This window comes from Barbatula barbatula, assembly GCF_947034865.1.
Source record: "Barbatula barbatula genome assembly, chromosome: 23".
Classification (NCBI taxonomy): Eukaryota; Metazoa; Chordata; class Actinopteri; order Cypriniformes; family Nemacheilidae; genus Barbatula; species Barbatula barbatula.
Window position 1 is genome coordinate 991,726 of NC_136786.1, and position 24,145 is coordinate 1,015,870.

Below are 24,145 nucleotides of genomic sequence, written 5' to 3' on the forward strand. Positions count from 1 at the left end.
CAACTGTGGATCGTTTTAGTTATATAACGTCATTTATGCGTAAAGAAGTTGATTACTAGGATAATAATGACTACAGAATTATGCAAGTGATTTTTTGCAAAGACTTAAACCATCGTAGGCCTACTACAAAACCATATTGAATATTTACCATGAGAATACAAAACGCATGCTACAAGAATGAAGTAAAACAAAGTTTTGAGTATTTTTTAATATTCATTTTATTGTCTTGTAAAGGTTTGTGAGCTTTAAGGAAATCAGATCTGCTCTTCATCGTTCGCTATATTTAATAATTCTATCCCTACCGGAGGTGGCTCGTGTCCCGAGCGCCGCGCCTCCACCAAGCGCGCAGGATGTGACGTCACGGCGTCAACATGCAAGATGGCGACGCATCACAGGCAGAATGCAGCGGGGCGCAGGAAAGTGCAGGTGGATATTTCACACTGATGTGTAGCTTGTGCGGTGTTTGTCACGTTTGTGTGGTGATGTGAGTGTTTAGACTTGAGTTCAGCGTGTGACGGACGGGCGTTTGTGCGCGCGGGTTTCAGTGTTCGTGCGGCGCTGAGGGAGCTCGAGGCCGGGCTGTGTTTAAATCTGACGTGCTGTCTCTATAGTGTGTTAATGTTAGGGGCGTCCCAAGTGCATGTCAGAGCAACAACAGCCGCAGTTTAGTGCATCATGAGTCAGGTGTCTCATAATGCTGCCTACTGAGTGTTCACTAGGGTTTAAGACTCGAGCATCTTTAACTATATGATGGGGATGCTCTCGCAAGCGCGGGACAATCATACATCCTTACATGAGCTTACATGACGTATGCAATCTAACACATAATATAGTCAATATTCGCACTGAACAAGTGATGACCAACTGCATAATGAATGAATGCATGCATTCCTGAACAGCTGCGTTCTTAACATGTATGAATCGCCCTACATAACATGACCATGAACATATAATGTCCAGTATGTACTGTATGCATGTATCATATATGAACATGTGAGGTTTGTTGATTGCATGTGTTTTAATAATTGGAAAATGTGTAATTCTACGATGTTCTTAACATTTGCTGATCCGTTTATGTAATGTTTTTTTAAACTTTTTGTTCAAATCGTGAGAATAATTGATGTATGTTTTGTAAGTAATAACAATAATAATAGTGCTGAAGTGTGTTGTTTTTTCTCCCATTGATTGTGTGTCGTGTGTCAGGTGTCATATGTGATCAGAGATGAAGTGGAGAAATATAATCGAAATGGAGTCAACGCGCTCCAGCTGGATCCGGCTCTTAACCGTCTCTTCACCGCCGGACGAGACTCCATCATCAGAATATGGAGCGTTAACCAGCACAAGGTAACCAGTGTGGATGTGTGCATTACAACTGTGCGTGCTTCCATAACGTCACAAATAGAAGACCACGCTCAATAAATACACGATTACATTATATTGTGAGTAATGTAGTTCACAGCTGGAACTGATGTCTATGGTCAGAGACATTAAAGTCCAGCCGCATGTAGATGATCTCAAGATAATATCAGCAAATCTCACACGGCCTGTTGTAGGATTTCAAGTTCAAAAAATGTGTTACAGCAGATTTCGACGTGGCTTATCTGATCCAGGGTTATTATTGTTAACTATTAAGAATACAAAAATGGCCTGAATATTTCTACAAAAACCTAAATGGTCTTAACGAGATACGGATAAAGTTTAGTCACTACAATTCTTAACTGGGAATTCATCAAAACTGAAATAAAACAATCTAAATATCAATATTAAATAAATGACAAAAGCACACAAAATAAAACAGCTGAACTAACATGTTAAAATAAAAGCTAATTAAATTGTGTAAATAATAGTCAAATAACGGAATTTGATCAGATTTTGTTGAGCAAGTTTCTGTGTGTGTTTTGCAGCAGGATCCGTACATCGCATCCATGGAGCATCACACAGACTGGGTGAATGACATCGTCCTCTGCTGTAATGGAAAAACATGTGAGTCCTGCTGCGCAATTGGGCAATTCCAGGATTATGTACGTGACATAAAAATGCTCAGAGAATGTATTTGTTACCAATATACTGAACCATTTGTTTGTATTTGACTAAACCCTTGTTGATTGTTGAGTGTAAATATCAGAAAAATGTCAGTCTATGAACAAATTTCCCATTTTAAAAAAGGGAATTAAACATGCGTTATGGATGTGACCCAAAAAGGACGTGTTTTTTGGGAGACGACAAACTTTGTAGGCTTTTTGTGAATTAAAATGCACAAACCTGAAGCAATAATACCCAACGAATGGAGAAGAGACCCCTCTTTATAGGACATAATATAGTTCCATTCATATAGTGTCCATTCATGAGGGATATGAACCGTTATGGATGTGACCATCTTGAGAATAGCATCTACATGACTAAAGAAAATCATGCAATAAAAATAAAACAAATGTTTGAAGAGAGACCTCACATAGGGATTTGAACCACTAAATGTTGACATCTGTGCTGTTTGCAAAGTAAAAATGTCATTTGTTCATGGAAACGGAATAGTCCATTTACATTCTCATAAAATGCATATCTATACAGATGTGTGTGTGTGTGTGTTGTGTTCCAGTGATATCAGCGTCCTCAGACACTACTGTGAAGGTTTGGAACGCACACAAGGGCTTCTGCATGTCAACGCTGAGAACACACAAGGTACTTTATCATGTCTGTGTGTCATTTCAAAGAAAAAAGGATGTCAAATGAATTCTTTAATTCATATCATGTGTTGCGAATCTAAAGATTTGTGTTCGGCTCGTGCAGGATTATGTGAAAGCGCTAGCGTATGCTAAAGATAAAGAGCTGGTGGCCTCCGCAGGGCTGGACCGTCAGATCTTCCTGTGGGATGTGAACACGCTCACGGCTCTGACCGCCTCTAATAACACGGTCACCAGTGAGTTACACTGAAAAAAACATCAAACTTCAGTTTGTGTGATGTGTTGATGTGTTGTAGACGTGTGTTTGTGTGCTTCAGCGTCGTCTCTCAGCGGGAACAAAGACTCCATCTATAGTTTGGCCATGAATCAGATGGGGACTGTTATCGTGTCTGGATCCACTGAAAAGGTTCGTCTTTGAGAAGTCGTTGTGTTGTCCTATAACACGTTTGACTTCAGAAAATCTGAATAAATGATTCTGTGATAAATGAAAGTATGAATGGTTTTCTTGCCGGTTGTGTCAGGTGCTAAGAGTTTGGGATCCACGGACCTGTGCCAAACTGATGAAGCTGAAGGGACACACGGACAATGTGAAATCCCTGCTGTTAAACAGAGACGGCACTCAGGTGTGCCATATGAATACAGTCACACTAGTTCAAAGCTGATGTGCATGCTTATGAATGTGTATTACATTCAAGTTCTGTGCTGATATATATATATTGCTTTGATGATGTGAGTCCGGAGTTCTGCATTTAGCTCTTGTGTGTGTTGCCTCAGTGTCTTTCAGGAAGTTCAGACGGGACCATTCGGCTCTGGTCACTGGGTCAGCAGAGGTGTATTGCCACGTACCGCGTTCACGATGAGGGCGTCTGGGCGCTGCAGGTCAACGAAGCCTTCACGCACGTCTACTCCGGAGGTCGTGACCGTAAGATATACTGCACAGACCTGCGCAACCCGGACATCCGTGTGCTCATATGTGAAGAGAAAGCACCCGTGTTGAAGGTGAGATGGAAAGACAAATGTTGAACGTGAAAGAATCTGCGTATTGAAAAATCACATATGTCTACAAGCTTTGTTCCAAAACATAGACGGCTGCCTTATAAGACCACACGAGTGTGTGCAACCTCATTTTAGATATAGATATATTCCAATCTGTATTTCTTATTGCAATGCATTCTGGGTTTTGCCGCATTTGATGGCGATGCTTTAAAATGCTGTCAACACAAGCAGCTCATTAGGTTTTGGAACGGAGCGGTAGCTGTAAATCAGACGATGACAAGCAGAAATCCAGGCGGCAGGTGCGCGGTGTAGCACGAGTATGAAGTAAGGTAAAGTTGCTGAAGTGTGAATGTGTGTTTGACCTCTTTCAGATGGAGTTGGACAGGTCGGCTGAACCACATTCTGCCATCTGGGTTTCCACCACCAAGTCTACAGTTAATAAATGGGTGAGTGCAGCTGTTGTCCGGCGTGATGCGAGCTGAAGCGTACACCTGCCCTGAATCTGTGCAGATGAGCCCTAAGTAGTCTGCAGGATCTTCGTTTTTACTTATGAGAAAAGATATATGTGCAAGCGCCTTCACTTATTTGATCAGTGTTGGTGTCAATCCATCGGTTTCAGGCAAGAAAGTGTTCTTTAGGATACTGTTGAAATATTCAATCTTGTTGCTACGATATGAAAACAAAAGAATTATAAAATGCATGACATTATGATGCATATCGGATCATTGGAACTTTAATATAACATGTACTTAGTTTTTTTCTGTTTATTGTGGTTTTATTGGTATATTGTATTAGCTTTTATTCTTTATAGTTGTAGTTTTCATGTTACATTTTTTTTCTATTTTGTTTATGGTGTCCTTTTTTTCATTTATTAATTGGCTATTTAGATACATTTTTAGTTTAGTCTTTATACATTTTCAATTAATTATTTTTTATCTCAATTCTTTTCAGTTATACATATTTCATGCAACATTGCTTATTTTCTTTTAGTATTAGTTTATGTTTTATTTCATTTAAATTAGTAAGGGATAATCCACAGCTAGCCGTGCGTTAAAACGTTTTAATGAGAATCGAGTATTCAAACAGACCATGGTATAAAAAGTTTTAGATAACAGTAATAATCCTATAGCACACCTGACAGTAGATGGAAATATATTTGCATAAATGATGTTGTTGTAATATTTCTCTGTTCTTCTTCAGTCTCTGAAGGGGATTCATAATTTCCGAGGGTCGGGGGATTATGACAATGACTGCAGTACTCCACTGACACCCCTGTACACACAGCCTGAGCAGGTTATTAAAGGTACACATGAGCATGTGTGTTATCTGAGTCCTGATGCTTTTACATATTTAAAGTCCCCGTAAATCGGAAGTTGCCATCGTTTTGACACATTTCCAAATGAAATGGAATTTCGAATGAGAAAAATAGTGGGCGTGGCTTTCATCTTTCTCTGCAATTTAATTGGATGTATAAAACAGCAAGTGCTTTTTGGAAAGGAACTTGGAGCAGACCGACAGTTGAAGGGGAGGAATTAAAGGTAACTTATGTTGTTTAAGATGGATTGTCATTACAGGAAGGAAGTGCATTTTCAGATTTTAACTGAAGAATGTGAAGGCACATGCATTTTAAAAAGAGAATGACACATAGTGAACTTAAAAAATATTTCATTATAAAAATAGGCATTGTAATTATTTGTACAGTCAGAGCACCTTTCGGAAAGGGAAACACACATTTAAGTTTTTATCAAGATTCAGGATGTTGAGATGTGTCTTTCTTTAGGTTACATCGGTGGTCACGTTCATGTCTTGTGTTGACCTTTAGGTGGAGCCAGTATAATTCAGTGCCACATTCTGAATGACAAGAGACACATTCTCACCAAAGACACCAATAACAACGTGGCATACTGGGACGTGCTGAAGGTAGACTGAGGTTTACACTCATCTCATGATGAAGATTTGGGTTCTCATGTCTGTTTTTCTGTGCAGGCGTGTAAAGTTGAAGACTTGGGCAAGACAGAGTTTGATGAAGAAGTCAAAAAAAGATTTAAGATGGTTTATGTGCCCAACTGGTTTTCTGTGGATCTCAAAACAGGCGTATGTCAAAGTCTTTGAGCTTCATAATAAAACATTTGTGAATTAAAACATCATTAAACGTTTGAGTATTAAATGTTTAGTTTTTTCGTCTTTGTGTATAATGTTTGATTGACAGATGCTGACTATAACATTAGATGAGAGCGACTGTTTCGCCGCCTGGGTTTCGGCTAAAGATGCAGGATTCACGAGTCCTGACGGATCAGACCCCAAACGTAAGATTAGATCAGACCCACACACAGAATGTGTTGAGGATGTAAATATACGATACAGATGAAGATGTGTTTGTTCTGTGGTGTGTTGCAGTGAATCTGGGCGGTCTGCTGCTTCAGGCTCTTCTGGAGTTTTGGCCGCGCACACACCTCAACCCAATGGATGAGGACACAGAACTGAATCATGCCAGCGGTAATATTCATATCATTCCTCCACTTTGATATTATCGGTAAATGTTTGTTTTTTTATCAATCCTGGACAACATGTTTGATGTGTGTTTAGTGAACGGCGAACACGAGAGCAGGACACAGAAAGGTAACGGATATTTCCAGGTACCAGCACACACGCCGGTCATCTTCGGTGAGGCAGGAGGCAGAACGTTATTCCGGTCTGTACCCTTCTGTTTAATCTCAGCTGTGTAGATTCAGTGGGATGACATAATGTGATGACGTCATCATTGTGTGTGTCTGCCGCAGGCTGTTGTGTCGTGATTCAGGAGGTGAGACTGAGTCCATGTTACTGAACGAGACCGTCCCGCAGTGGGTCATCGACATCACAGTGGACGTACGTTTATAAAAACACACTTTACATTCTTGATAATGTTGAAGAAGAACATAAATATAACTTCATTCTGTCTGTCTTACAGAAAAACATGCCCAAATTCAACAAAATCCCCTTCTACCTGCAGCCTCACTCATCATCTGGGGCAAAGACATTAAAGAAGTGCGTCTCAGTCCTGATTTTAACAATGGGTTAACATCACATGATCATGTTCACACAGCATTACACAATCAGAAATGATTGAGCGTGTGTGTGTGTGTTTGCACGCAGGGATCGGCTGTCGGCCAGTGATATGTTACAGGTGAGGAAGGTGATGGAACACGTGTATGAGAAGATCATTAATCTGGACAGCGAGTCACAGACGGGCGGATCGGCCGCAGAGAAACCCAGCGAGCAGAAGGAGGAGGAAGACGTCTCGGTTCTTGCAGAAGAGAAAATTGAGCTGCTCTGTCAAGATCAGGTAAAAAATCACCGGTTGTCATGACCATTATTTCAGTAAGCTTTTATCTGTATATTTTTAATTTCTAGCACTTTTTGCAATTTGCTTGTTTTGCTTTATTTCTGTTTTCATTGTTTATTTATTTCAAACGTTTTTCCGTTTCAAATCATATTTAAATGTAATTAATAGAAATCTAGTAGTTTTATTAAGAACTAATGTAAATAAATCATTATAACTAATATAGCTTTCCTGTAGCTCAGTGGTTAGGGCATGGCGTTAGTAACGTCAAGGTCATGGGTTCCATCACAGGAGATTGCACATATATACAAAAGTATAATAGATCTGAACGTAAATAGCTTAGGCTTAAATCGTCTGCCAAATGCATACATTTAAATGTAATAATAACTCTGGTGCACAATAATAAAATCCAAAACCTGGAGTCCCTAGCTAAAGCTGGCATAACATTCAGAAAGCTATTTTCAAATAGATATAATCGAAAGCAGAACAGCATCATTTCTGACCCACTAGTGGTACCCAATAAAATTGCAAAAGAATGTTCATAAGATTATAAACTATTGATGAGACAAACTGAGGCCATTGGCTGAGCTCAAACAAACGCATGTCACATGATCATCGACATACCAATGGATTCATATAAATAATCTGGTGTATCATATTCAGTTCTTCTTTAAGCAATGTATTATGGTGTTAACGTATTTCTCAATTACATAAACATGACTTCCAGTCGTCAATAAAACAATTTACAAACAGAAAAATATGTGTTCTCTACTCCTCTTGGAAGGTTTTGGACGCCAACATGGACCTGCGGACGGTGAAGCATTTCATCTGGAAAAGTGGAGGTGACCTGACGCTTCACTATCGGCAGAAGTCAACGTGAGATCGGCCCCCAGTGCTGTCGCCATGGAAACACCCAGCAGATCCATTCGTTACACTTCACATTCAAAGCACACGCTCACCTGCACTTCCTGGTTCTGTCTGATCCTCTTCCACACATGTACCGCTTCATCACGCATGTCCATCCAGATGGAAACGGGATGGTGGGCGAGAACACTGATGAACAGACGGGCGTCTCCCTGTTCTCTTGTTTTATTTCTGTGTATTTGTGTATGGAATATGCCACCTGAACGCTTTCCAGTAAGACGTTTGTTATTTTCATAGCGTGAACTCGATGGATGCCATACATTGGATGTGTCAGACTGCTTGATTCTTCTCCTCGTTTTACATTCCAGTGACGTGTTTGTTGCCAACGACATTGTGAAATCCTTCCCGCAGCATGCTGGGAAAATAGAAAGTCAAAAAGCGGAACATTGCGGTCTGGAACCCGAGCGTGCGTTTAGAAACGTTTAGATTTGCAGAACGCTTGAGAAAACTCTTCAGAGTGCTCCAAGAACGCCTTTTTTCCCACGATGCATCTATCACTGTGCTGTGATCATCAATGCATTCATTCTGTACATATATTGTAATTATTTTGTAGTTCAGGAGTTTTCTTTTTCTTTTTAAGAAAATGTACGGTATCTTCAACACGGTGCTGTTTCATGTCAAACATGACTGACGGAGGAGAAAGTGCTAAATAGAGACGTAGAGTTTCTTTAAAGAAATAATTCACCAAAATGAATCTGTTTTAGGTGAACTATTCCATGAAATGTTTCTAATTCATTTAGCTTCTGTGAGGAATGATGTGGAAGGTCAAACGTCGCCGGAGGGCAAAACTCAGTTCATGTGTTTTAATTTATGCAAAGGAAAGCTGTGTTCTACAAACGTTTGTCAATCATGAGAAGATTTGCACAGTATAGCGACATGTATTCATGTATATAATCAGACTTTAGTTTAAAGATAAGCCCATAATGATAGTTCTACAAATGAGAACCCTATTGAAACTAAGACTAAAGAGATCTTGAGAAGGTTTTCAATTGTCCATGACTTCTGTATTTATGCTTCCTGTGTTGATTGTAATTATATGCAGTATATTTTGGGTAAATAACAGCTTAATAAATTAACCATTAATAAACTAGTTAGAATACAGTAAATTATTTTATTCAGAGTCGTGACAGACAGACAGATGTCACTGAAATCACACCGTATGTGACATTGACTTTGTGTTTCAGGAACGTGAAGCATATCCTGGACAACAAGTGTTTGTTATTTCTCATTTCTGTCTTCTGATGTCTTCCTGCATTCAAGATCTTTTCTTTATCATCAGATCGTATATAAAAGAGCTTCAGGTGTCAGGGTGTCACCTGCTAGATTTCATCTTTAACTATTTTACATTTTTGTAATTCGTGCAGTTTTAATTAGCTAGTAAAGGCTAATTTATTTTTTAAACTGAAAATAAGAAATATTGACCTACAGTACCTGTACTTTACACTTTCATTTCATTAGCTTTCAATTTGAAATGCCATCAAAAGGTTAATGGTTTCAATTTACATTTACGCATTTGGCAGACGCTTTTATCCAAAGCGACTTACATTGCATTGTATTATACGAAGCTCCGACGCAGTGATTCACAGCTCACATTTATTGAACAGTGGATTATTTGATCCCAGGAATGTTCTTTGACTGACAGCTGAAATACATTGAAACCATGCTTACATGGATGATATCATTATTTAAAGTGCATTGGTATAAAGCCGTAGACATTAACTGTTCAAGTATTTATTTGATTTTAAGTTAATGCCGCAGGTCACCTGTGACTGTTCTCTGTATGTATCTTCTGTATATTCATCATTTTCAGAAGCAGAAACAAGTGTTTGCGTTTGCATACATCATCATGTGACAGGTAAGTGTTGAGTGGATTCTCTCTTACTGGAATGAAGATGTGGAGTTATGATTCAATAATACTTATAAAATATAAACATATCAGACAGCACTTCAGCAGTATGGCTTTATATTCGAACGTGTGTGTGTGTATATACTGTACATGTAAGATTTTTATGCATTTTGCTGCATTCATTGAGTTGTTTAAGCAACATTCATGTCAAAAGTCTTTAGAGTCCATCCTGAGAGATCACAAATATAATGTTCAGATGTACTGATGGCCGTGAAATCTCATTGAACCTTTACACATTATACTTTGCAAGAAATGATGCTTATTTTTAAGATTCATGACATGTGCATGATATTTTTGGTCTTTATGCCGAGAGAAACTGCACATTCTGCATGACGTTTAGAATTTCAAGCAACAAAAACCACATTCGATAAAGAAGGATTGTGTTCGACAGTCACACTTCATCTAACTGAAGGAATACTGCATTAACTTCTAAATAATCAATATAAGTAAATAGTTTCAATTTACATTTACGCACATTTGGCAGACGCTTTTATCCAAAGGGACTTACATTGCATTGTATTATACAATTGTTTCTGACTATTTGCAATCCCTAATTTAGTTGCTTGATTTATTCATATGTAATCTTAATTATTTCTATGAAGCAGAAGGTGTGACGTTGTGTTTAATTTTGGCTTGATGTCACTGAGGAAATGTTTTCGTCTCATCACACTTTACTTCCGTATTTAAAGTCGCAGGTCCTTCTTCAACACTGAGGATCCCAGAGTCATTCTTCTGGACGTCTGCTGTGACTGTGATGTTTTCAGAGCCGCCTTTATGAGAAAACATGTCAACAATTGAAACATGAAGAATAAGGTCATTTATTGTTTTTTAAAGCCTTCCGATACTTACTGATGATGACAGATACATCAACACCGCTGTAGACTCCTGCATCATCATCATCATCATCATTCCTTACTATGAAAGAGGAGTGTGGAAGGCATGAAAGATCCACAGATGTCGTCTCAAACACGTCTGTGATAGATGTTTAACAATATTGAATCCCTTCTTAAAAATTGCGATTACAGACATTTTTTTACTCACCAAAAGCTTTCTCATACTGTCTCTCTAATGGTGTTGAAACTTGAAAGGTGCTCTTATGCCCAGAAGCGTCTGCTGTTACATCACAGCCCTCTAAAAATGTCTGGAATCAAATTCATGAATTCAACTCTGAATGTCGAGAATGTTTTGAAAGGTTTATTCAGATGATTCCTTGACATACTGACTTCAGCACTGTGGGTTTCTGATGTTGGATAGGTGTCGTGTTGTTGTTTGGATGCGAGCGATCGTGTGGGGATGCGATGCAGGTAGCCGAACCCAATGCCACAACCAAGACTAAACAGAACACGAGTAAGCAAAAAACAATATGTTCTTAACCACGCTGTCTACTGTAACTCCGGTGTGCTTTGTATTACTTGTAAGATGATAAAGAAAAAAGGTGTTTAATCGGCCCGTGCGTACCTACCTTCCCTCACCGCCCCACGCTCCATTAGGAGTGATGTGAACCTCCCTGCAGTCGTCTCTCTCTGTGTTATACACCAGAAGCTTCAATGCTTTCCCCTCTGACGCCTCTATCAGCGTAAAGAAATCCTCCGACTGTGGGCGAGAACATTCACAGCGTGTGTATCACAGTAGGACATCGTTGTGTATTCACAGAATGTGATGTAGAAATCTTACCGCCTGCAGCACCTGATCCGCACCAACAATATAATCTGAATACGGCTTCAGTCCAGCCAGAGCGGCCGGTGAATTGGGCTCCACATCCTAAAACACATTCAACACCAAACTGATTCAAAACATTTTGAGCTGAACTATTCCTTGAAGTCTTGTAGGAATCATATCAGGTTTTGTTATAAGCAGCTTGTCATTGATCCACAATCTGCAATAAACAGACTTTGTGTTAAATGATCAAACTGCAAAACACAATCGTTTCTTAAAAGTGGACGTCTGTACTCTGCTGTATTTGTAGGAATGCATTGATTGGGCAAAACATGACCTCACCAAAACATGCCAGACGTTGTGATTGGCCCCATGAAAGGTGCAGAATCGAACACTGGCGCCCAGTAACCCCTGACCCCCCCACATGTTACTGGGGATGACCTCCAGCTCTCTGATCTTCATCACTTTACTGCTGTACACCTCCATCTTCACAGGCTTCTCGATGTTTGCCTTCAGAAGGTCTTTCAGCGTACTGTTGTCTTTATTCTGACAACACACACAAGCTCTCACGTTCAATACCAGACGATCATAGAAGCAGTGAGCATCTTCTTCATCACTTCAGATTTCTGGATGTCCTTCATCATCTTCAGTTTATCATTATGCTGATAAATGTATAAATGTGTATGAAACTGACCAGCCGTGTGTGTCCAACAGACAGAATGAAGTCAAAGAAGGTCTCCAGTCCGGCTCTCTGAGCTGGTGAATTCTCCTGAATCTGACAAATGAAATGATTGATTTCAAAACAGAGACATGACACAGAAAGGTCAGACATGCACGTTTCCCAGCCTCCGAAAACAGTGACTTCATTTTCCATAAGCTGATGTCCACTCGAAACTACAGGACATGCGTGTTTCACGCCTTTTATTATTATTGTTCAATCAAATGGTAAAGATGATGAAATGTGTGATGAAATGTTGTATTTACCCCGTGCACGTGATAGCCGCCCTCTGCAGTAAACAGGCTCTGAATCAAACCCATCGTGAATCTGCAGTCTGCCGGTAACGAGCGCCAATCATACTGCAGCGCTAGATCAGATCATGAATATTCATTAACGCGTGCCGACGTCACCAGGAGCGTACTGTACGTGTAGAATGAATATGAGCTTGCCCGTCAACCAATGACTGACGGTACGTGTTTTTAGTGCTTTATTTCGTTTGATCGTTGTAAACATTTTCAGCAAAAATTGCAACGTAATACAAATAAATAACAACAACAAAAAACGTGTGTGTTTTTCTGTGAACAGACATGACTAATCGATTGAGCAGTTACGTGAGATGACTGTGATCGATTATCATCCCTGTGCAGGTGTAACCACGGTCGCTTAGCAACGGCTGAACTCCGTTATTTAAAGACACAGGTGGGGCTGTTTGATGTTTTCTCATAAGATTAAAAAACATGGCAGAAAACGACGAAACGTGTTTGGTGAGGAAGATGTCGATTTACTTCATGTTATTACAATAATTATTTAAACTTTGAACAGTATTAAATGAAAGCAGATGATGTTTAAATAACTGTTGTTTGTTTAATAAACAGCCCTTAATTATATTTTATATGAGAGAGAAGTACTTCAGACATGCTATAAAAACAGCGGAGAAATATTTACAACTGTACCACAATGATCCTGTGCTCCGGTTTATCAAAGCTGTTGGATCTCTGATGGAAGGTAACGTGTGATTTATTTTTATATGCGATTTATAGTCATGACAGCGTTGTGAACCCTTTATGATAACAACTGTATGTCATGATGATTCTATTTACGGTGATAATACTGTCTGAGAGTGATGATGATGATGATGGCCGGTGTCCGTCACAGGTGACACACAGGAGGCGATGAGAGATCTCATTCATCTGAAGGATCAGTCTCACCTCTCACTGTGTTCAACTATAGCTCTCATTAACGCTCACAGACGCCGTGAGACTCTCGGTAACACCCGTCTCCTGTAAACACACTGAATGATGAAAGGGTTCTCGCAGAAAATTACAGAATGTTCTGTTTTCAGATGAAGAGGCGTTGAATGCGTTGACCTCTGACCTGAAGCTGTCGGGCTCAACAGCAGGTGTCGGGGCGCTGTATTACGCAGCTCTGCTTTACTGGATCCTCGACCGGAACGTCAAAGCTAGAATCTGCATCAGCAAAATGCTGAAGCTGTCAGATAAATCCCCACAGGTTTGTGTGACTGATGAATGAAGAAGAAGCCGTGATGAATCCACTATTAAACATGGAGGTTTTGTTGTGATCCACTTTTTTAGGGGCTTGTTCTCAAGGGCTGGATTATATTGACCTCTGAGGTGACGGAGAACAAACCTCAGGCCATCCGTTACTTCGACTCTGAGAATGTGTTCGGGCTCATGGGAAAGGTGCGAGATGTTTCATTTCGGTACAGAAACTCTTCATGAACCTCAGGGAGACCGAAATGTTTCTTCCACACAGGTTGAGTTTCTCATGGCGGAACAGAAGCAGCCGTGCGCTCTTGATATTGTGAATCAGATCATAGTTTCTCATCCAGATTTCATCCCAGCGCTCAGTCTGAAGATGAAGATCTTTATGTCTCTGCGTGACTGGGAACAAACAGAAGAGCTCGCTCGCAGGTAATCCGAATCATATACACCTGTTAAACTTGAATGAGATCATTTTAGACGCGATTCACTGCTTTCATTTGAAATGAGCAGAATTCTGGAGAGAGATGAACACGATTTAAAAGCTCTTCAGATGATGGCTGTCATTGCTGTTTCTAAAGATGGAGATATGGGGCTGGTAATTCTGTTTTCATTCTAACTCATGATTTACCATAGATAACGAAAAAAATTCATACAGATAATTTATTCCCCTCGTGTGTTTATAAATGTGTATGTGAATCTGTGGAACACAACAGAAGATATTTAGAGAAACGTCTCAGTGGTTTTGTGTTCATAAGATGAAAGTCAATGGAGTTCAGTGATGTTTGACATTCAACATTCTTCATAATGTCTTCTGTTGTGTTCTGAAGAAACAAACAAACTCCTACAGGTTTGACACATGAGGATGAATAAATAAATGATGACAGAATTTTGTATTCTTTTCTTTGATTGAACATTAATCTTTTGTATATTTCAGGTAAAAAAGCATCTTCAGTCTATAATACATGCGGTTGAGATCGCTGAACCCAATAACAGCAGTCTACATATAGAGATTGCGGCACCCATCAGCAGACTGGTCTGAATTAAACTCAAACACTTCATTTCTTCACTTGTTATTCACATTTCTGTTTTCTAAATTAGTTTGTTAGAGAGGAGACGGTCCTCACTGGAGGCTGTCTGTATTCCTGAGTGTGTGTTTCTATGACACTTTCTGACCTTGGGTTGTGTCTGAGTTCTTTTATTTGGCCGGCTGTCGTTTAAAGCAGTGTGTTCTGTCACGCATTTACTCTTTACAACGGTATGAGGATTTCACATGAATCTGTTCTCAATCGCAGTGTGGACACAACGCAGAGATCCTGCAGATGTTGACAGCATTCATGCGACGGGTTTCATCACGGTCGCCTGCGGCGTCTGATGTCATGTGTGAGCTCGGATATCTGCTCGCGCTCCAAAACATGTATAAAGAAGCTCATGAATGTTATTCCACAGCTCTGAAGACAGATGATGAATCTCTAACAGCTTTAGTCGGTACAGAATCTCTTCACATATATCTTCATCAGGGTTAATCTTACAAAAAACATCACGTTGCATTTAACAGTTTTAAGAAAATGACGTGCATGGCACATACAATGCAAAAAGTACTATGCACATTATGTATATTTATATGTTTATATAGGTATCTGTAGCAAATAATATTAAAAATGAAAAATGCAGTGCATTTGTTAATGAAAACTAAATAAATGTGTAGGTTTTTGACAGGCATGTTAAATGTTGTTTTAAAGGACAGATCAGATGTTTACAGATGTGCGATCAGCTGGAGGAAGCCACCCAACAGCTCAACGCCTTTGGTGAAGTACAGGAGTCTTTGGGAAATATTGCGGTAAAAATCTGCAGATTCTGTGTAACGCTGCAGTGTAATGTTGCTGGGATGTGTGGATATGTCATACGTTGTGTTTGACAGGAAGTGCTTCTGCTGAAGGCAGTCTCGGTGAGAAAGCAGCGAGGGGATGAGGAGACGGTGGTCCAGCTTCTGAAGGATGCTACAGAGCTTCATTTCTCTGCTCTCCGTGGCCTCAGTTACGGTGTCGAATATTTAAGGATTCTGGATGTAAATTTCCTGCTTCAGATAGTTCAGATGCACATGGAGCTAAATCAGGTTTCCCCACCCTATAACATTGACCTCAAACCATACGGTTTGGTTTCTGTTGCTGGCATATTAAGTAAATGTAAAGCTTTTTTTCACATTTAATTTTCTCCAAAAAATGTAAGACTTGATTTCATTCATTGGGAATGAGTGACACCCGCAGCACCTGGGCTTTAATCCCAGTTTTAATAAACTGTTACAGGATCTTGATCCAGGGGTCCCGGGACAAACTCAAGCGCATTGGCTGAAGAACTCAAGTATGATTTTAGAGACGATCATCAGAGCTGCTCCGGGGATATCAGTGAGCTGTTATCATATGGCATACGTCAAATTTCTCCAAGGCAAGTGTGAAAGTCATGTAAAGAAAAGGAAGGAGAGAGAGAGAGTGAGAGAGAGAGAGAGAGAGAGAATGAGAGCGAGAAGGAAAGAGGGAAGGAGAGAGAGAGAGAGAGAGAGAGAGAGAGAGAGAAGGAGAGAGAGAGAGAGAGAGAGAAGGAGAGAGAGAGAGAGAGAGAAGGAGAGAGAGAGAAGGAGAGAGAGAGAAGGAGAGAGAGAGAAGGAGAGAGAGAGAAGGAGAGAGAGAGAAGGAGAGAGAGAGAAGGAGAGAGAGAGAAGGAGAGAGAGAGAGAGAGAGAGAAGGAGAGAGAGAGAGAGAGAGAGAGAAGGAGAGAGAGAGAGAGAGAGAAGGAGAGAGAGAGAGAGAGAGAAGGAGAGAGAGAGAGAGAGAGAAGGAGAGAGAGAGAGAGAGAGAAGGAGAGAGAGAGAAGGAGAGAGAGAGAAGGAGAGAGAGAGAGAGAAGGAGAGGAAGAGAACAGGAAAGAGAGAAAGAAATAATGAAAGATAGATCAAAGTGAAGAAACAAAGAAAGAAGGAAAAAAGAAAGAAAGAAATCCTGAAAGAAGCCTGAGGTGTGTTTGGGTGTGCAGGTGATGACAGAGCAGCTCAGCATCTGTTGGATGTGTGTGTGGAGAGAGAGATGAAGACGGTGGAGGTTTATCTTCTTCAGGCTCGTCTGCAGCTGCACACTGGACATCACAGCACATCTCTCAACTCTCTGGAATCTGCTGTTAGCATCAATCTCCATGTAAACATGTTAAAGCATCCGCACAGCAGTTACAGCCTTCTACAGATCAGTGCAGTTTAGACCTCACATCATGGGTCCTGTTCATCTGTTTTTGTGTTTGTTTGTTTGTTTGCAGATCAGAGATCAGATTCAGTTCAATCTGATCAAAGCCCGAGCTCTTGTGAGGTCTGGAGATCTCAAGAGCGCCATCCAGTGTCTGAACATCACAATGAACACGCCAGGTGTCCGTCAGCCTTCAGAGGCTTCACAGTCTTCAGTCTCTATCAGAGAAAGAGCTTCTGTTTATCTGGAGCTCACGGAGGCGTTGAGACTCAACGGTGAACAGGTGCAGTGTGTGTCTCTCTCTGGTTTGATCGTGTTTTAAAGAGATTTAATGTGACCATCATTTAGGTTTGATTCATTTTCAGATCTTTATTTCTACATTTTAGTAAACCAGTTTGGTTCTCATGTGTTCAAGATGTTTTGTCTTTTATTAGCATGAGGCCGCTAAGGTTCTGCAAGACGCTATTCTGCGTTTTAAAGGAACCTCAGAAGAAACACGTGTCACACTGGTCAGTGTTGATCTGGCACTGATGAGAAATGATACGGACGCCGCTGTGGTCATTCTTCAGAATATTCTGCCTCATGAGTCCACGTACATTCAGGCCAGAGAGAAAATGGCTCACATTTACTTAAAGAGAAAAAGCAACAAGCATTACATTGCATGTTACAGGTGAGAATGACATCACATCTGTTTGAATCAACAACACCTCGTTTAAAGCAGCTTTCTGTGAAGTTTATGAGTTAATGAAAGTTACATTTGACTTTGGGTTTTAAATATATATATATATATAAAGAATACAAAATTAGTATAAAAAATATCAACTATATTTTAACCATTTAAAAGTAAGAAACCCTTCATGAAGCCAATTTCTGGGCAATGTTTCAACCCAACCAGAAATATACATCATGGTCTTATTTCTGGTGACCATCACCCAACAAACCAAATGTGGGGCGCACATCCGTTTTTGTGGGACACCACTGAAAGGTGGCATAACTGTAATATAATAACGGCATGAAAACATTTTTATATATATATTTCTACCTTTAAGGTCATAAAAATATTTATTTATTTAATCCATTCCAACTACAACATAATTAAAGAATACTGTAGATCAAATGTCATATAACATCAAATATTTTAATGGAGATTTCAAATTTAATGTCCCTGGGAAGTTGTGATCGTTTTAAATTCAGTATTGTGAAGCATTTCTAAGGGAAAATACATTTCATCTTTCTCTGTGATTTAATTTTAATGTATAAAACAGCTGCTGTATTTTGAAATGGAACCGGCAGCAGACTGACAGTTGAAGGGGAGGAGTTAACGGATGCTCCGCCCAAGACGTCTTACATACATCATCTATGATGGATTTGATAGCTTCACAGTTTAATATCCATCTTAATGTTTCAGAGAAATAAGAGAGCAGCATCCGGGAGCTCAAAGCAGTGTCCTGCTGGCTGATGCCCTTATGAACATACAGCAGGTGATGTATATTCACGGTTTCAGATTTATCATTTCATTCAAGACTGTTCAGATATTCTGTTCTTACAGCCAGAGGAAGCGCTTAACATCTACCAGGAAGTAGAGAGGACGTCACCTGAAGACACTGCCTTAGCCATGAAAACCGGCCATGCGTTTGTTAAAGCTCATGAATATGACAAGGTGAGACACTGGATTACATCAATCTCATTAACCTTTGACTTTTCCTCCTGTCTTATGAAAATGATCCTTTGTTTTATTATAGTTAAAGTAAAGTAACCATACTTTCGAGCTAATTTGTTATCTTGAGTTTTACAACGAATTCCATGATTTCATTGGAGTAGATACTGTATGGCGTGATTTACAGTGCATGTATGATGTGGTGTGTGATTTACTTCAGGCTGTGAGCTGTTATGAACGGGCTCTGAAGGCGCACCAGCAGGACTGTGTGTTGAGTTTGGAGCTGGCTGACCTTCTCTTTAAACTTCAGGAGTTTGAGAAAGCTCAGCGGCTCCTCCAGAAAGCATTGGAACATGAACACAGTACAGAATTTGTATTTTTGAAGAGGTAGAAAGAGGAATTATGGCTTTCTAAATGTTCTTGTTTTTGCTCTTGCAGCTTCTTCATTGGATGTCATGATGAATGACGTGAAGATGTTAAGAGTGTTAGTGAAAGTTCTGCGTGTCATGGACGAGTCGGCTCTGGACGCTGTGCAGAAGGTCTGTGAGCTTTTCCAAAAACATATCTAAGCAAAACCTCTCACATGTTCTCCAGGGTTCTTCTTCTTGTGTCAGGCCCGTGATCTCCAGCAGAAGATTGTGAACAGGCTTAGAAATGAGCAGCCTGCACAGTTAGGAGATCAGATAAAGCTGTTGGCAGACATCTGTTGTGACTGCGCTCATGAGTTTCATCTCAGACCCGACCTGGAGATGGCCAGACATCACTTTAGAGACGCTTTAAACTACAGTCCTGACAACGAAGAGGTCAGGAGATTCCTGCAGATCTCTCGTCATACATGAAGCAAAGGTTTGATCACATCTGTGTGTGTGTGTGTGTGTGTGTGCAGATCATCCTTCATCTCGCTCGCTTATATTATGAGCATCAAAAACTGGATCATTGTGAAGAAATGTGTCGTCAGGCTCTGAAACTTCATCAACATCACGCAGATGCATCAATGGTGTGAAGTATATGATGTTTATTAAATAATTAAAAAAGCAAAGCGAAGCGATGCACACACAAAGAACCACTGTTATAAAGTATGAATGATTTTTTGTCTGTATGATTTCATCCTCAGTTGTTGGCTGACACTTTGTTTTGGAAGAATCAAAAGGAGGAAGCAATCCAAATATACGCTGACATTATGGAGCGATATCCAGGTGTGACGTCCTCCATCCCTCAACATATAACATTTGATATTCATGCAAGCCGCTTGACTACAGTTGTATAGTTTAACTACGAAGTCAGCTGACTCTCAAGTGTTCACAGACCGGCTTTGACTGTTTCAATACGGTTGTTAAGTGGTGATGTAAGGAATACCGATCCCGGGTCCTAAATTCTATTCTGGTTTTCCACTAGTTTTTGAGCTCCCCATGAGCGCATATATATATATATATATATATATGTATAGCATCTTATTGAGTGTTTGGACCCGTAATAAGTATATGCCCTTCAATATATGGTGGTGCATGACGTCAGGCTTAACAAGCGGATATGGTGGAAGACTTCGGGTTGAAGTGGGAATTATCGTGAAGGTAGCAAAAGCAAACAATAGAAACAGCTGCTGATGTTGCATCTGTGTGTATGACACACTGTAATGCCGGTTACAGAATATTTCAGTATCTAGAATGTTTCAAATGTAATAAGCACACAGTTTATTGTGATTAAATGACTAAAGATGATATTTTAAATCTCTGTTTTTCATCAGACAACTTTCATGTGATGGTGAAGTTTCTGCATGTTCTGCACAGACTGGGGAATCTTGATGCTGTGCCGTCTGTTTTTAAAGCGTGTGAAACTTTCTGTCCGCTGTCGGTTAGAGAAGCTGCTTATAAGTACTGCCAAGGTCTTTATTTCTGGTCAGTATCAAACATGCAAAACCCGTTTTAACACATCATTTCTGACACAACTGTGAATCTTTTATTCTTTAGAAAAACTAGATCCATGAAGCATATTTGTCACGAATTGAGCCGTGAACAAATGTAAATGTCTCATAAAGAGCTTCACATGTTTCCAAAAGTCCTTACATGATTTTATGTTAGCCTTATGTGTGTGTTTTGTATTATTTGAAAGTTGTGACATCAGGGGCCCTTCCATACAAACTTACAGACTGAACATGTATTTCATGTGGTTTTAATATTGTTCATGTGACACCGAGTTGTTGTTGTTCTCAGGTACGTGTATGAGGTGAAAGAGGCTCTGGTTCATCTGAACAAGGCCAGAGGAGATTGTGAATGGGGAGAGAGAGCCGTAGAGCTGATGGTTCAAATCTGTCTCAACCCTGACAAGGATGTTTTTGGAGCAGAAGTGCTTGATAAAAGACAAACAGACGTGAGGTGAGTTTGGAAATATAGGGAACTGGCCAACGCTCACTGAGAAGCTTCTATCCTTCAGATAGGAGGCCAGCCACTGCAACACGACCCCCTGTATACCCACCACCTTTACCAGCCTATTTAACAAAATGCTATGGTCGATTGTATCGAAAGCAGCGCTTAAGTCCAATAAGACAAGCACCCCACATGAACCAGTATCGAGAAGTTGCAACAGATCATTACTGACCTTCATTAATGCCATTTCTGTACTGTGCAGCGATCTTAAACCCGAAATTAAACATATCCAATGTATTAGACACGTTTCGAGATAAAAGGTAGCTTCAAAATAGGTCTAAAATGATTGAGAATAGAGGGTCAAGATAAGCGCTAGAGGTCAAGATAATAAGCGCTATTTTAATTAATTTTGCATAAATCAAAACACATTTCGTAAATCACTAATCAAATATAGAATATCTCCTATATTAGCTACAATATTTTAGTGAATTCACTCTTGGTTGTCTCTCCCGAAACTGTCATATACGTTTAAAAATGCATTAACCAGGATCTTCCTAATATTTTGTTACTTGTTGCGTGAATAAATGAATGGTTTTGTCTACATCATGTAGATGAAATTCTGGTGCAGTTTGGGTCAGATACGGAATTAAATGAGGTATGTTTTCAGATGTCGGGTTCGGGTGTTCTTTTAATTACTGCGGGTCTATCAAACAGGACCCGTGCAGGAGTCTTACGCAGAGTCGCTGATGGAGAAAGTCGCGCCAAGTTCGTTCACTGCAATGGAACGGTATTTTCACAGAATTTCCAAGGAGGCACAGAGATTATATATATAAGCGGGGAGAGGGAGTGAACAGTTCAGTTTGTGCAAATCCAACGATGAATAACGCAGAGTCATGATTACACAAATGTAATGTCCAAAACCCAAAGCAGCAACTAAGATATGGCTGAGTGCCTAAAGAAAATTGTGACATACCAAGGCCTCATAAAATCTCCACATCCAAGCATAAGCCTTGAAGATCTTAATGTCCACGTGTGTCAACACGGCAGTACCTAAGCCCACAATGCAGCTTCCCGCCAAGCGTAATCAGTCCCAAGTCTACGTAAGTCCAAACCATCCGACCCCGATAGCAGGTAGTGAGCTTCACCCAAATCCGATCGATGTTTCAATGGATGGAGTTATGTAGGCAGGTGGCAGGTTGTTCAGCTCTCCCCACACGCAACAATAGGCCATCCAGTCAGGGGCAATCAATCCCGGACCGTCGCCAGTCTGTCCAAGCATCGAGCCACGCCTGAGGCAAGCCGGCGACTCATCAGGTGAGAAGGTGCAAGGAGTTTCACCCACTTCGAGCCACAGCGTTAGTAGATGAAAGACACACAAACTCTCACCACAGCCGGCACCAGACACCTAGCCACGGGTCATCTATCCAAAGTTCATCCACGTGTGACCAAACGTCGAGCAGATGAATCACCCAGAGAGATAGCTCCAAACTTTCAATACCGCATAAAACAGAAGTAAAAACAAGACAATACTAGTAAAGAATTAAAAGATTAAACCGGGAGCGGCGGCTGTCCGACACTCAAACAGGAAAAGCGCATTCAATGTGATCGCACCCTTACTTGGCTCAACTTGTCTATGTCTCTTTAGACTGGGATACCGAGCACAGCCGCTAGATGGCAGTGTACCGTACGGTCTCTTTAAACGCGATTTATTTGTTTTTGGGAGCTTTGGGTTTTAGGGTAAGTGGTGGTATGATTTCACAGAACCATAAACTCTTTTGTATTGTCATAGAATGAAGGAATAGTTTTGAGATATAAGATGTTGAAACATGAGAAGATGAGATCTGATTGTTTGTAGTAAGTCAGAGAATCAGACGGGAATCAGCACAGCTCAGAATCTGCTGAGGATGTTCCGCACTCGATCCAGATCTGAAGAGCAGAAAGTCCGACTGCTTCAGAATCTGTGTCTGATTTACAGTAAAGAGTCCATACAGATGGAGAGAGCCGTGCTGGATCTCACAGACATGCTGTCCAAGAACGTAAGCCTGCCGGATGTGTCCCATCTGTTTTATGTTCAATGCCGTGTGAATGACCAGATCAGTGTTTCAGCTCGTGTCTGTAGGTGATGATGGAGGGATGTTTGCTCGCGGCAGCTCAGGGTTTGCTTCAGCTAAAGCAGATCCCCAGAGCCAGAAACTTTCTCAAACGTCTCACTAAGATGAATTGGAACGACTCTAATTCAGATTACCTGGAGAACGCCTCTCTGCTCATGGCTGATATTTATATAAAGATGGGAAAATACTCGCAGGTGGACAAACTACTGCAAACGTCCATACGACACAATAAGGTCTGATGGTGTTTCTGAACAAAATGTATCTGGACTCTGAATGTTGAATGATCTTGATTTGTTTCTTTAGTCGTGCAGTAAAGCGTACGAGTATCAAGGCTTTATGATGGAGAATGAGCAGAGATATACAGATGCGTCGCTGCAGTATGAACTGGCCTGGAAATACACCAGCATGATGGATCCTGCCATCGGTGAGAACTTCTCATCATTCCTGTGTCAATTCAAACTGTTTCTTATATTTTTTATCTTTTTATGCTGATTTTTGCTGCTAAATGTAAATGTAAATGATGGTTTTGAATGTGTTTGCAGGGTTTCGTCTCGCCTTTAATTGTCTGAAGTGTAAGAATTACACACGGGCTGTTGATGTTTGTCGTCAGGTTTGTGACAATATAAAGATGCTTCACTGATCACTCTGTGTATTAGAGAATTGTTCTGTCATAATGATCTGTGTGATCGATGTTTACAGTTTTTCAGAATTTCATAGATTATTGCTTTATATTGTGACCCTTCTAAATCTTTTTCTTGTCACATTTCAGAAACTGTTCATGTAGAGCAGTTCAACTTTCTAGTTTTGATCATGTGCTTCTCTGTAGGTGATGCAGAGTTTTCCGGACTATCCTCAGATTCAGGATGAGATTCTGACCCGAGCTCAGACGTCTCCTCCGTCCGTGAGCTGTACTCATGGGGTCTCTGTTCTCAGCTCTAACACTTCTGTTTTATGAGAGAGATGATTTATCTTGGATTTTTTTCCCCCGCTGTTTTATGTGTAAATTCTATATTTTGGGGTCACTTTGCAACCCAGCTGAGCAATGACTCATGTTATACTTATGTTGACATTTTAAATTTCTC

At 40.3% G+C, this 24,145-nt stretch overlaps 3 protein-coding genes across 5 annotated transcripts; 2 read left to right on the top strand and 1 right to left on the bottom strand.

Annotated features, from left to right (window-relative positions):
• The first annotated feature begins 327 nt into the window (after nucleotides 1–327).
• On the top strand, nucleotides 328–9,023 carry wdr48a (WD repeat domain 48a). Of its 2 annotated transcripts, none has more exons than XM_079447589.1 (19): nucleotides 328–426; nucleotides 1,204–1,344; nucleotides 1,905–1,983; nucleotides 2,597–2,679; nucleotides 2,788–2,917; nucleotides 2,999–3,087; nucleotides 3,203–3,304; nucleotides 3,456–3,680; nucleotides 4,049–4,123; nucleotides 4,878–4,980; nucleotides 5,500–5,597; nucleotides 5,664–5,771; nucleotides 5,887–5,983; nucleotides 6,075–6,173; nucleotides 6,264–6,369; nucleotides 6,458–6,545; nucleotides 6,628–6,704; nucleotides 6,813–7,002; nucleotides 7,784–9,023. In XM_079447589.1, exons 1-19 carry the CDS (start codon nucleotides 379–381, stop codon nucleotides 7,877–7,879), a joined length of 2,034 nt encoding a protein of 677 aa, XP_079303715.1. In that variant the 5' UTR covers nucleotides 328–378; the 3' UTR covers nucleotides 7,880–9,023. The 2 variants fall into 2 exon arrangements, with proteins under 2 accessions (XP_079303715.1, XP_079303714.1); XM_079447588.1 differs by having other exon boundaries at nucleotides 348–426; nucleotides 1,908–1,983.
• Nucleotides 9,024–9,500: 477 nt separating this feature from the next.
• Nucleotides 9,501–12,539, bottom strand: gorasp1b (golgi reassembly stacking protein 1b). 2 transcript variants are annotated; one of them, XM_079487680.1, is made up of 9 exons: nucleotides 12,470–12,539; nucleotides 12,180–12,260; nucleotides 11,828–12,031; nucleotides 11,504–11,590; nucleotides 11,292–11,422; nucleotides 11,053–11,161; nucleotides 10,871–10,970; nucleotides 10,679–10,801; nucleotides 9,501–10,599 (listed from the first exon to the last, which is right to left on the bottom strand). In XM_079487680.1, exons 1-9 carry the CDS (start codon nucleotides 12,521–12,523, stop codon nucleotides 10,469–10,471), a joined length of 1,020 nt encoding a protein of 339 aa, XP_079343806.1. In that variant the 5' UTR covers nucleotides 12,524–12,539; the 3' UTR covers nucleotides 9,501–10,468. The 2 variants fall into 2 exon arrangements, with proteins under 2 accessions (XP_079343806.1, XP_079343807.1); XM_079487681.1 differs by having other exon boundaries at nucleotides 9,642–10,599; nucleotides 10,679–10,744; nucleotides 12,470–12,533.
• Nucleotides 12,540–12,940: 401 nt separating this feature from the next.
• On the top strand, nucleotides 12,941–24,018 carry ttc21a (tetratricopeptide repeat domain 21A; the record flags this gene model as incomplete). Its single annotated transcript, XM_079487950.1, has 24 exons — nucleotides 12,941–12,967; nucleotides 13,079–13,208; nucleotides 13,359–13,469; nucleotides 13,546–13,712; nucleotides 13,796–13,903; nucleotides 13,977–14,134; nucleotides 14,216–14,300; nucleotides 14,640–14,738; nucleotides 17,006–17,215; nucleotides 17,367–17,602; nucleotides 18,341–18,413; nucleotides 18,482–18,592; nucleotides 18,810–18,951; nucleotides 19,028–19,128; nucleotides 19,204–19,392; nucleotides 19,476–19,586; nucleotides 19,704–19,785; nucleotides 20,334–20,484; nucleotides 20,800–20,961; nucleotides 22,808–22,988; nucleotides 23,072–23,296; nucleotides 23,367–23,487; nucleotides 23,606–23,673; nucleotides 23,890–24,018. The coding sequence occupies 24 exons, from the start codon at nucleotides 12,941–12,943 to the stop codon at nucleotides 24,016–24,018; spliced, it is 3,177 nt and encodes a 1,058-aa protein (XP_079344076.1).
• Nucleotides 24,019–24,145: the final 127 nt, after the last annotated feature.